Source organism: Sardina pilchardus, chromosome 9 (genome assembly GCF_963854185.1).
Source record: "Sardina pilchardus chromosome 9, fSarPil1.1, whole genome shotgun sequence".
NCBI classification, from domain to species: Eukaryota; Metazoa; Chordata; class Actinopteri; order Clupeiformes; family Clupeidae; genus Sardina; species Sardina pilchardus.
In genome coordinates this window covers 18598861-18612343 of record NC_085002.1, presented here as the reverse complement: position 1 = coordinate 18612343, position 13483 = coordinate 18598861, and the positions used below count along the sequence as shown (strand labels likewise).

Sequence of the window (13483 nt, the reverse complement as noted above, 5' to 3'; positions counted from 1 at the left end):
ACTCATTATCTTGACTTCCCTTCACCGAAAAGCTTAGATCTTAATTATAATCATTATATGTAATTACATATAATAGTTAAAATCACTAGATTAGGTTTAATGTGATAAAGTGAGGGCCAGTACTAATAACTGATAGTTGCAATTGACAGTGTACAATATCTATGAGAGCATCTTTAAATCCTTCTAGCAAGTACCATCCATGGAATGCATGTGTTTTAGAGAGCAGATGAAGGGTCAACAGAGTAGATCAATAGGACATTGGGTACTCACTTGGAGGTTGATCAAGAGTTACTATCAATGCTTGAAGTGCATAAAGTGCTTGCAACTGGCGCTCAGTGTCTGAGTTAAGGTACTTCAGTAAGACAGGCAATCTCTTCTGGATGATAGCAGTGTCCACTCTACAGGCAGAAGTCTCATCTGAGGACAGAATTAAAGAGAGGGAGACAGAGAGGGAAATCACAAGGAAGACAAGGAGGAGATTGTTCAAATACATGATGCGGTTTTATATTACACACGCTGGAGTTGATATCATTCACAACATGCACAATCTGTCATCAGTCCAACAGATAAAGGCACAACACTGTTTGAATTTGTAGAACATATTGTAGCATAGACAAAGATTTTGGAGATGCATACGCACATGTTTGTATTGTAAGGCAGCCGTGTGTGTGTGTGTGTGTGTATTGTAAGGGAATTGTGAGTGTGTGTAAGGGAATTGTGAGTGTGTGTGTTAACTGAGGTGTTACCTTTCACTGCCGCCTTGCACACTGCTGTCATTAAAGATCTCAGAAAAGGGGAGGAGCTCATCTGAGACTCATCCAGGTTGGCCTGGGAACAGGAGGAAAGCACACAATGACTTCATGACAATCTTCAAGGCTGATCAAGGCATATATGGTCAAAACAATTATCAATTATGTGATCAAAACAATGATTTATGTTCAGAAATATAATCTCACGTAATGTAGTATTATTACAACAACAACAACAAAAAAAAACAAGACAGATTTGTTGGCCTCTTTTTAAAGGATGTTTGTGTGAGGTTGTTTAGACAGAGTGTGAGTCACTCAGACAGACTACAAACATGGTGTGAGTGGACCAGTGAGTCACAGTCAAAGACAGAGACCAAACAGAGCTGCAGTACTGTACAGCAGAAAGGAAGAGAGCACTGGAGTAAGAAGCACGAGAGAGAGAGAGAGAGGGAGAGAGTGTGTGTGTGTGTGTGTGTTGGTCGGGGAAAGGCGCACACCTCCACCCAGTCGAAGATCTGCTCGTCACTGGCCATGTCCTCCAGGAGGAGGCGCTCTAGGTGGCGGCTCAGCTCCTCGGGGGAGAGGGGCGTCCTGGACAGGAGCGGCGGGGGGCTCTGGCTGTCCTGTTGCGTAAACTGCAGCTTCTGAGGAGAGGAGGGGAGAAAAAGAGAGGAGGGGAGGGGAGGAGAGGAGAAGAGAGGAGGGGAAAAGGAGAGGAAGACAGGAAGACATTAGAAAATGAAGATGAAGATTGCCGAGCAAGGACAGGAAAGCAGAGGATATAAAGGGAAGAGAGCCAAAGGAGGTAGAGAAGAAGAAATGGAAAGGGGGGATGAAAGATGAGGATGAGAATAGAAAGGCAAACAAAAGAGAGAGACAACCGAGAGAAGCGATAAGAAGCAGAGAGAGGGACTCATTCAGTTAAAACAGGACAATATATGACTGCAGGCCACTTCAACTGCCTCTAGCTTCACACGTCTACACCATTAAATACATGTCAAGTGTTTAATGCTATTAGTAGCAAGAGAGACTGAGAGCTGAAAAGGGTCTGATTGGACACGCTGCATTAAATCCACGAGGATCGTTTAACAGAGACTAAGTGCTGCTTCATGAATGAGAAGAGTCCGTGTGGAAGTGTGTTTGGGTTGGTAAAGAAGGGCACACTGGTTCAGGACAACCCTTTTGGGATCATATAAGTGTACTATGGTGGAGCAAACCCCAAATCCCGAACCTGTGCTGTAAGACTATTTATTTTCAGAACAATTTGTTGACATTGTGTACCACTTCGTTCCATCACAAACATACCGATACTGACCGGTGCATTTGGCTATATGAGACCGTGTACCTGCTCTGAGATGAAGGCCTGCACATCCTCTCCTTCGGCCAGGAAGTCACTCCAGTTCAGGCCTGAGTCGGTCCACAGCGACCCTACTTTCCTATGGCTCTGCAGAACACAATCACACACAGTCACTCCCTGTCACCGAGTTCAAAATGCCTCCACTCGCTACTGAAAACATGTATTCAGCATGGTTAAGATACGTCACACTGGCATCTAAGGGTCTATCTATCTATCTATCTATCTATGTATTTCATATCAATATCTACAGCTGATTGGTGACCTTGAGTGCCAAGAAAGGCGCCTTTAAATAAAATGTATTACTATTATTATTTCCGTGTCTACAAAACATATTTCGTTCTACTTCAAGGTGTCTTCAATCTGGACTGCTCAGAGCAAGGCGAGGGTGTATCATAACGGACATCCCTGACTGCCTCTTGTGTGATGATGGACCGGCGCAGAGACACTCACCATTTGTTTGCATAGAAGGTGCAGTATTTCAGCAAATAAGATCCCTGCTCTTCCCACAGGAAGCAATGGTTTGCTTAATTCACTGCAGCAGAGAGGTTGGGTCGGGGTGAAGTGGGGGAGTGAGGAAGAGAAGGAGAGATTGAGAGAGAGAGAGAGAGAGGGGGGGGTGAATATATTATTCTGAGCTCACCATTAAGACAGCACTTGTATTACAAAAAACTCACTTTGAGGAAACCTGCCTGTGCTGTGCTGTGCTGTGCTGTGCTGTGCTGTGCTGTGCTGTGCTGTGCTGTGTTGTGTTGTGTTGTGTTGTGTTGTGTTGTGTTGTGTTGTGTTGTGTTGTGTTGTGTTGTGTTGTGTTGTGTTGTGTTGTGTTGTGTTGTGTTGTGTTGTGTTGTGTTGTGTTGTGTTGTGTTGTGTTGTGTTGTGTTGTGTTGTGTTGTGTTGTGTTGTGTTGTGTTGTGTTGTGTTGTGTGTGTGTGTGTGTGTGTGTGTGTGTGTGTGTGGTGTGGTGTGTGTGTGTGCGCTGTGCTTACCTAAAGAGCTCTCTCATAGAGATGCCCCCTTCCTTGAGCAAAGGGCCCAGCAACTGAGCCAGGTACGACCAGATGTGGGGGATGTCTATGGCCATGTCATCCGCCATCTCCAGCGTCTCCCCAAACCTGGGAACACAAACCAACACGCGTGTCACCTACGGGAATGGAAATGGGACATTTGGCCAACATAGCCAAAAGTGTGGCAAAAAGTTTGCACTTCTAGGGTGACGATGATGAGGTCAATTTATGGTTAAATAATTAAAACCCGGAAGTTTAAATATCAAAATGGAATTTATCGATGGGTGAAAGCAATGGAATGCTCAAAGACACCGTTTTTTTGTGAGATGAAGAATCTGTGAAAATCCCTCAAAGCGGCCTATCATAAGGCTAAAACACAAGACAATAGCGACTCTAATCTGCCACTTCTGTTGCACGTCGCTGCTTTATTTAGCATAATGCTGATTAAACATAGACATTTTTACCACATCTATTTCAAAAACGTCTCGGTACACAAGGCATAAGCCCCCTGCCAGCCAATGAGAAAATAGCGTTTCTTGTCTCTGGGGTATAATTAGTTTTAAACACCATATCCACGAGTGGAGAGGTTAAAACAACCCTTTCAAAACATATCTTTGCAATCACTCTGCTACTTGATGTCACTTCACAAATTGCTGCATACCGTAGTGATTTATGTGGCCACTGCACCTGGTAGAGAGGCATGTAGCGCTTTCATGTTCATAAATGTATATTTATGTGAAATGACAGTGAAAGACACCACCGTGCACAACGACAACAGCTCTGCACAGCAATGCCTACTGTATGTTCCAGCACACTACAGTAGTAGCCCATGCTTGGCTCACAGCCATATCAACATCCTGTGTTTGACAACTCATAGGACACATGTGCTGACAGACTGAGTACCTTCAGCGAGAGCACAGTGGTGCTGTGGGTGTGACCACAGACGGTTCTTTTTTTTTTTTTTTTTTTTAAGTATTTGGCCTTTTTGCCTTTATCATGATAAGACAGTGAAGAGGTAGACAGGAAGCAAGTGGCAGAGAGGTGGGCTCGGTATATGACCACAGGTCGGATTAGAACCAGGGTTCCCGTGGGCACTCTGACCAATATAAGTATGAGCTGTTGCGCCATAGCGACCCCATGGTTCTAAATTTGACTTCTTTTTGGTCTTACCTGTCTTTTTGTTCATTGTTACTTTGTTTATTTTTTCTTATTTTGTGATTGTTGTAGCTCAGGGCGTTGCTGAAAAAGAGCTTAAAGCTCAGTCAAGTTCCCCTGAATAAAGAACGGTTGATGAAATTCCTTTGCAAGATACGTTTATCCACAGTGATTTACCCCACAGAGAAAATGATTCCTCGCCACAGTTCTCCTGAAAACCGCACTCTTCAGCAACGCTGACATTTGACTCATCCACACACACACACACACACACACTGACACACACACACACACTCACCTATTCTGTCTACAGACGTTACAGTGCATGAGGTATGAGTCAAGCACTAACCAACTACTAGTCAACCAACACAGGAAATGAAATTGCTCCGAACAAAACGTCAGCTCGCTATTAAAGTTTAAAGGTGACCTCTAAGACGTGATGAGTGTGAGGCCAGAGTTCTGACAATGTTTCTCCTGTGTGTTCGATGAGTGTGTGTGGACCTGCTCCCTTGCACATGGTAATGCACTGGCCTCTGTGTGAGATGTCAGGTGTGAGTGTGTGGTGTGAGTGTGTTGTACAGCCATTAGTTCCAACACGCCAACACCATTGCACCTATTTCCGAAATACTCTAATAATAATAATAATAATAAGCATCTGAACAGACGTGTCATTATCTTCACAGTCAGTGTTGTTTACCAGTGTCAGGATTCATCAGGATTCATTTAGCACACACCTTTATCCCAACAGACTTTCAGTACGCACATTTTGCACCAACGCTTGCTAAAATGCCAGGGATCGACACTGAAAGATAGTGTGCATTTTCAGAGTACTGAACGCTGCTATCACAGTGTTGTGGCCCTTGCCAACTTCATTTCTGTGCTCCGGTTGCCTTACTGCCTGGTCCCTCACAAGCACTGACTAGTAATTACATTACAGTACAATACATTACATTACATTAGGCTGACACTTTTTGGCAGACTTACAACATGGGAAACATTTTAAGATTTTTAAAGCAATTGTAAAAAGTCAAAATGGTCGAAATAGTCGAAGACCCCCCCCACACCCCTCGTGACCCCCCTCAGGTCTCCGCTGCGGCCCACTCACCCGCGGTAGAGCTGCTCCCTGGGCAGGACGTCCTTGTGCAGCAGCAGGTGGAGGAACTGGCCCATGTGGTCGCGCGCCACCTGACTCCGCTCCAGAGTGGCCTCCACGCCCACCCGCACAAACACGCTCAGCTGGGCCGCCTGCTCCATCTCCTCCACACACTGCACCGCCTCCTGCACACACACACACACACACACACACACACACACACACACACACACACACACGTATGAGCACAAACACAGAACATGGACGGTACATGTCCACACATGCAGGAAACAACACATGCAGCGCTAGTTATCTAAATACAAACAGATGGAGCATTTGTACACACACATTTTGTACACGGTGTATGGGCGTGGGTATGAGCGTGTGTGTGTGTGTTTATAGAACACAGGCGTGCTGTACCTTGAAGTCATTGATGTGCAAGAACTCATCGATGATGGTGCGTGACTTCCTCTCCATTTCGTCCTCAGGCAGCGCTGGCTTGGCTGCAACCACAGCTGGAGGAGTGTCAGCCTTCACTGTAGGACCACACACACACACACACACACACACACACACACACACACACACACACACACACACACACACACACATGCACGCACATCTGTTAAGGCACTCATGGAACATCTCATGCTGTGCGCACAGTCCTATGCACATGTATGCTCATGCTGTACGTGTATGCTTATTTATATTATCTGTATGTATTATCTATGCAAGCATAATATAACACGTTAGTATGAATACCCTGTGTTGGTATATGAATGTGTTATTAGTATGTCAGAATCAGAATCAGAGTTGCGTAAACAAACAAGGAATTTGACTTGAATCTCTGCTTTCAAGTACAACACTCAACATTCACATAAAACTACTAATAACTACAGTATGTACAATTACACAAATAAACAGATGTTATGGGTGGGATAGGGGAATATGTGTGTTGTGCATGAAGTGCTCCTGAAGTGTGTTCACGAGGCCTGACCTGGTCCTCTGGTGGTTCTGCTGCGCTCCGCGTCGCTCTTGTCGTCGGCGCTGGCTCTGCGGGACTGGTTCTGGTTCTGGGCGGGGCTCTGGGCTCTGGGCGCGTCGGGCCCCTCTCGGCGCGGCTCCTCGCCGGCGGGCCCCTCCTGCAGCTCCTTGCTGCTGCCCGCCCGGCTCAGGGGCCCCAGGCGCACGCCCGCACCGCCGCCGGGGGCCTGAGGCTTCTCGCCGCCGCGCTCGCGACCTATGCTGCCGCGGCTGGGAACACGAACACACACACACACGAACACACACACACACACACATACAGTACACACACACACACACACACACACACACACACACACACACACACACACACACACACACATACAGTACACACACACACATACACACACACACACACACACACACACGAACACACACACACACACACACACACACATCTTAATTCATATATCCACACGGACACACTAGAAATCAGTAAACCTATACAGAACACATGGCACATGGCAAATAAAATATAAGCCTCAGGGGCTGCAGCTGGTGATTAAGAGGTTAGAATCAGGCGTCATTCAGGATCGGGGCGATTGCTTAGCTTGGCTCAGGTGTCTGAGTCATAAACAGAGTCAGCGCAGGCTGTAAATGATGCATGTCTGGTTAAACGCCTCGTGCCCGGCCCGGTCCTCCGCCCTGCTCTGCTGGCACTGACGCCCCTCTGCTGGGGTGGGCTGGAGAGGTGTGGTGGAGTGCTCCCACCTGGCCCTCCCTCCCTCCCTCCCTCAGGGGGAACCGTGCCACCTGTCTGTCTGACTGTCTGACTGACTGACTGTCTGTCTGTCTCACTGTCTGTCTGACTGACTGACTGACTCTACTGCTGATGGTGTTGTTGCTGACTCACGTCTGAGGGGGCTGGCAGACGCACGCGCACACACACACACTCACACACACACACACACACACACACACACACACACACACACACACACACACACACACACACACACACACACACACACACACACACTCTCACTCCCTGCCAACACATCTATCAGCCGCTCCATTTACCTCTCAGACTAATTACAACCAGCCTGCTCTCAGCTCTCCCAACTGACTGCGTGCGTGTGCGTGCGTGTGTGTAGGAGTGTATGTGTACGCACGCGCCTGTGTGTGTGTGTCTGCTTGTCTGTCTCTAAGTTCAGTGGTGTAAGAGAGCACAGGTACGTGGAGAGAGGCAGGTGTAGATGGGAATGTGGCCTATCAGCCAGGCGTGATGCCCACCTTCCCAGAGGTCTCCTGGAGTCGTAGTCTGCGCTCTGATTGGCCTGAGGGCTGGGCGGGGCTGTGGAGGACTGCTGCAGGGCAGAGTAGCGGTTCAGACTGCTGCCCGTGGACCGCGAGAGCTCTGCAACACACACACACACACACACATTTAAAAACACATATGGCCGTGTCTGTGTGTGTGTGTGTGTGTGTGTGTGTGTGTGTGTGTGTGTGTGTGTGTGTGTGTGTGCACAATGCGCACAAGCATACCTATGTTAATTTTGTGTGTGTGTGTGTGCCCTGGATGTGAGTGAATATATTTATGAGAACACACAATTTTCTTACTGTGTTTAACAGTGTGTGTGTGTGTGTGTGAGTGTGTGTGTGTGTGAGAGAGAGTGAGAGTGTGTACTCACCAGAGTCGCTAGCCTTGGCTCCCCCGCTGCTTCCCTTCATCCAATTGAGTTGAGCCCGAGGGCCCAGCTGGATCTTATCATCAATCTGAGGCTGCGCGCACACACACACACACACACACACACACACACACACACACACACACACACACACACACAAATAATCAACTCAGACTCTTACTCTCCCATCTATCTGAACTCAGTCGGCGTCGTCAGTATTTCTCTCTATCTATGTCTCACACATGAACACACACACACACACACACACAATATCAACTCATTCTGTTTCCCTACACAGTCTGTCTCACGCTCACAGAGATCCATAGTCAACTCTCTCTTACACACATATATGCAGACAAACACACAAAGGCACACACATGATAAAGTCATTCCATTTGCACTTGTCTGTCTTTCACACACACACACACACACACACACACACACACACACACACACACACACACACACACACACACACACACACACACACACACACACACACACACACACACACACACACACACACACACACACACACACACACACACACACACACACACTCATAATCAACTCACTCTCTTTTTCCCACACAACTCATAGGCACAAAGTCAACTTAATAATGACACATTTCTCTTGTGTAGTCCAACACACACACATACACGTCGTGCGCACATACATGTTTAGCCTTTCATTTCTTACCTTGGCATCTGTTTTACTCACACACACTCATATTGAGTCACACTGTCTTTATCGCTCACACACGTTTCATGTTTCAACAACACACAAATTCATTCGTACCTCAACGCTCACCGTTAGTCATTTTCTCATGGTCTTGCTCTCTTACAAACAGACAGGCGCGCGCACGCACACACACACACACACACACACACACACACACAAACAGAAATCACAAAGCTGGTTAGACCGTCACACATGTGGTTGTGTGGTCGGCCTGTGCCGGGGGTTTGTGGTGTGGTTGCGGGCTGCAGTGTGCCCTCTCCACCAGCAGGTGGCTCTGTGTCATGTCCAGATAGAAACTCCTGTAAGGCCTGTGAGTCAGATCTCCATAGGAGCACCACCCTGTCCTGCTGACTGCACATGTAACAGCTGTGTTTGTGGGTTTGAAGAAAGACGGTGTGAGTGTGTATGTGTGTGTGTGTATCAACAGAGTGACCGAATGATAAGCTGTGTGAGATATGAGGCTGTGTGTGTGTGTGTGTGTAGGAGTGTGTATGCACTGAATAAGCTAAATGCATGTATCTTGTGTCGGCCACAGGGACACTGTATGACCTGGGTGGTGATGACAGGATGAGTGATATAGCTAACGTGGTGTGTGTGTGTGTGTGTGTGTGTGTGTGTGGTGTAAGCAGTGTGTGTGTTCATGTCCAGGCGGCTTAGTTTAGGCCTCTGGGTTTGACCTTGGAAATGTTCAAATTGAGTAGTGGCGGCACGCAATGAGATCATATTCTGCGTGGAGAGGGAACTCCCGGGGTTTCTTGACCCAGTGTGTGAGTGTGTGTGTGTGTGTGTGTGTGAGTGTGTGTCTAACCTTAGATATCTTGGGGATCTTGGCGGGGTCGATGGTCCTGCTGTTTTTGCTCATGGGCACAGTGCTCCAGCTCTCCTCCCTCTGGGGGCGCTCCTCTCTCTGGGGACGCACCTCTCTCTGGTCTGAGGACACACACACACACACACACACACACACACACACACATTTGTATTCACGGTTCTGCTGATATGAAGTATATAGCCACACACACACGCACGCACACACACTTGTGCTCACTGTTCTGCTGGCATGAAGTATATAGCCACGAACACACACACACACACACTACACACACACACGCACACAAAAGTATTTGGCCACACACACACAAACACGCACGCACGTACATGGCCACACACACACACTTCAGCAGATCACATTAGGCCACTGACTCACTGTACCGCTACCGTTTCAAACACAGCCACAAATAATCCTCTCAGCACAGTAGAAAACCCGCGTGAACCTTCAGCAGAGCCCAACCCAACGCATCACCGATCAGGGCCTCTGCGGATACAGCAGTAATTAGTTTGGAAGGACACTTTCCAACCGGCCAGAAAAAATCTATTCGTGTGTGTGAGGGAATCACTCTGGCTCCCTCCCTCCCCGTAGTAGACTATTGATCATCAATACAGCTGCGCTTCATTATCTTTGATAGGCGTGGAGCGTGAGAGGAGTCCGACAACGAGTCATCAAACCAGCAGCGACCGATTGCGTCACGTGCAGACCTTTCCTACTGTCCCTGTGGCCCGCCCGACTGGAAGAAGGGGAGGCTAACGGCACACAGCTCACAACCAGAGACAGCTGATAAAGCCAGACGACTTCCGGAAGGAGCTAGGGCCCAACTCCAACGTTTAATTTATCCTGTATCCGAAAGAGTGTTTCATTGGCTTCACACACAATGACAATAAAATAGCACACATCATATTTGAAAATGATATTTTTCTTCTCTTATTGCTTATTGAGAGAAAAGTTTATGTTTGACGTAATGGACTCGCCTATTTAGGAGGCCGGAACTAGGTGCCATTTCGTTCCATTGGCAAATCTCATTATGATTCATCTAAGTAACTAGAAAGGCACTCCGAGAGTGCAGACCTCCACCAGGCGAAAACTCAACTGCCTCCTGGATCCAGACGCTGATACGGATCACTCCCAAAATTTTATTATTTCTTCCTTGGGTCATTTCAGACATTTCCTTAAGATTTCATCGAAATCCATCCATAGGTTTTTGAGTTATCTTGCTAACAGACAAACAAACATACAAACAAACCCTGAGAAAACATAACCTCTCTTGGCAGAGGTAACTAGACAATCTTTGTCAGAACCTACACACAGACGGGGGGAATGCGGTTCTCCACTACATGCCGTGAATGACTGGCTCCAAAAGTCTGTCTGATGAAGGTGAACGCCAGCGTTCAGCAGACACTTTGATCCAAAGCGACCAGATCATTTGAAACGGGCAGGTATCAAACCAGAGACTCATGCATCAGTCACTGCTAGTAACACCAGCCCCAATAAGTGTAAAGGTTCCTAAAACCCCTCCCAAGCAGTCAAATAATTGGGCTCAGTTTGCCTTTCAGGAGCCTTGAACTGCACTTCAAAGACCTGGCCGAACTAAAAACCAGTTGGGTGTAACATTTGAAATCCCTGTCACATCCTGTTTCAAAGGCTTTAATTCTTTTATTCTGTGTAAGATTTCATCCACAAATTTTCACATTGTGTGTCCGTGAGCTTATTAGAGGACCTTGTGGTAGCCAGTCACCAGCCCCTCCCAAACCCAGGGATGTAGCGTGCTTGCTCTGTGGATGGCAAAAAAACGACTCTGCCTCGTTCCAAATTTTCAGGGCTTGTGGGTCGGGTAAATCATCCACCCTTCAGCTGTGCTGACTTTTCTAATGCACTAAATATCCCCTTCCAAACCCATATCCATTCGCCTAATGTTTCTGGAGCCCATACACAGCGCTTCATTTCATAATGACAGTCCGAGGGGGTCAATACTGAAACCACTGCACTCCTAAGAGAGAGAGAGAGAGAGAGCTCTGGAGACAGGTACAGTACAGCGAGAGAGAGAAAATGAGAGAGTGAGAGAGAGTGAGAGAGAGAGAGAGAGAGCGAGAGAGCTCGTTAGGGTGACTGTGAAGGAGAGACACAGAGAGAGAGAGAGATAGAGAGAAAGAGAGAGAGAAAGACACCGCTAGATAGAGATGTGGTGACTCTTGTGTGCTCCGTCTCCCTAAGCCGCTAAGAGGATTTGGCCGTGGTGCTGTGTGGTGCTGTGTGGTGCTGTGTGATGTGGTGTGGTGTGGTGCTGTGTGGTGCTGTGTGGTGCTGTGTGGTGCTGTGTGGTGCTGTGTGGTGCTGTGTAGTGCTGTGTGGTGCTGTGTAGTGCTGTGTGGTGCTGTGTGGTGTGGTGTGGTGCTGTGTAGCGCTGTTTGGTGCTGTGTGGTGCTGTGTGGTGTGGTGCTGTGTGGTGCTGTGTGGTGCTGTGTGGTGCTGTGTGGTGTGGTGCTGTGTGGTGTGGTGCTGTGTGGTGTGGTGCTGTGTGGTGCTGTGTGGTGCTGTGTGGTGTGGTGCTGTGTGGTGCTGTGTGGTGCTGTGTGGTGCTGTGTGGTGCGGTGTGGTGCTGTGCTGTGTGGTGCTGTGTAGTGCTGTGTAGTGCTGTGTGGTGTGGTGCTGTGTGGTGCTGTGTGGTGCTGTGTGGTGCTGTGTGGTGCTGTGTGGTGTGGTGCTGTGCTGTGTGGTGCTGTGTGGTTATGTGTGGTGCTGTGTGGTGTGGTGTTGTGCTGTGTGGTGCGGTGTGGTGCTGTGTGGTGCTGTGTGGTGCTGTGTGGTGCTGTGTGGTGCTGTGTGGTGCTGTGTAGTGCTGTGTGGTGCTGTGTGGTGTGGTGTGGTGCTGTGTAGCGCTGTTTGGTGCTGTGTGGTGCTGTGTGGTGTGGTGTGGTGTGGTGCTGTGCTGTGTGGTGCTGTGTGGTGTGGTGCTGTGCTGTGACACACTCTCCTCTCCTCTCCTCTCCTCACTATATAAACATCTCTCCTCCCCTCTCCTCTCCTCTCCTCTCCTCTCCTCTCCTCTCCTCTCCTCTCCTCTCCTCTCCTCTCCTCTCCTCTCCTCTCCTCTCCTCTCTATATAAACTCCTCTCCTCTCCTCACTATATAGACATCTCTCCTCTCCTCTCCTCTCCTCTCCTCTCCTCTCCTCTCCTCTCTATATAAACTCCTCTCCTCTCCTCTCCTCTCCTGTGTGGTGCTGTGTGGTGCTGTGTGGTGCTGTGCGGTGCTGTGTGGTGTGGTGCGTGATGCCCGATTCAGACACTTGTGTTGCGTTAACACTCGCTGTTGGGTTTTCCCAACGTTTGGGCTGTGTACTACACAGTCTATGATGTGTATGCGTTGAAGCGCATTAACAGGTCAATAATCATTCACTGCTGTTAGCTGGCAGTGGGCGCTAAATAGTTGACTCACACATTTCAGACCTATATTGGGGTTACAATAAGGGTTTTCAAATAATGTACATTTCAATCTTGCTAACTTTTACAAAATCCAAGCATTAAAAAAAGCCAAACAAATTAGTTCGATATCCAAATACGGCTGTCTCGGACCAGACCATATACTGAACTCTGTGCGTTGTTGAGAGGCATTTTTGCTCATTTTGCACCACCACAGTTTGACTGGCTGGCACCTAGATTGCTCTGCGTTGGTGCAGCAAAAGTTGACCATTTTGTCAGAGGCGACGCGAGCCCAACGTGAAGTGACAACGCGCTTTCGGCAACGGACGACACAAGCCCATGCAAAGTGAATGAGAAGCGCCTCTGTCGACGCGCTCAGTGCCAGCGTCTGAGAGCACCGTGACTGGGCTGCTGCTGCTGCTGCTACTGACCTGGCCTCCTCTTGCTGTCCTTGTTGAGGA

General features: G+C 48.1%; 1 protein-coding gene across 9 annotated transcripts in view; it reads right to left on the bottom strand.

Moving 5' to 3' along the window:
• Positions 1 to 13483, bottom strand: part of eif4g3a (eukaryotic translation initiation factor 4 gamma, 3a) — a 71428-nt gene that overhangs the window by 1689 nt on the left and 56256 nt on the right. For all 9 annotated transcript variants that reach the window (XM_062546080.1, XM_062546084.1, XM_062546082.1 and 6 more), the window contains 13 exons: positions 13454 to 13483; positions 9580 to 9701; positions 8034 to 8124; positions 7636 to 7759; positions 6356 to 6612; positions 5779 to 5894; positions 5371 to 5543; positions 3093 to 3218; positions 2557 to 2638; positions 2095 to 2193; positions 1247 to 1393; positions 747 to 828; positions 271 to 417 (listed from right to left, as the gene is read on the bottom strand). The exon at positions 13454 to 13483 is cut by the window's right edge and continues 109 nt beyond it. In XM_062546080.1, the coding sequence (XP_062402064.1) occupies positions 271 to 417; positions 747 to 828; positions 1247 to 1393; positions 2095 to 2193; positions 2557 to 2638; positions 3093 to 3218; positions 5371 to 5543; positions 5779 to 5894; positions 6356 to 6612; positions 7636 to 7759; positions 8034 to 8124; positions 9580 to 9701; positions 13454 to 13483 (1596 nt within the window). The remainder of the gene's footprint in view (positions 1 to 270; positions 418 to 746; positions 829 to 1246; positions 1394 to 2094; positions 2194 to 2556; positions 2639 to 3092; positions 3219 to 5370; positions 5544 to 5778; positions 5895 to 6355; positions 6613 to 7635; positions 7760 to 8033; positions 8125 to 9579; positions 9702 to 13453) is intronic.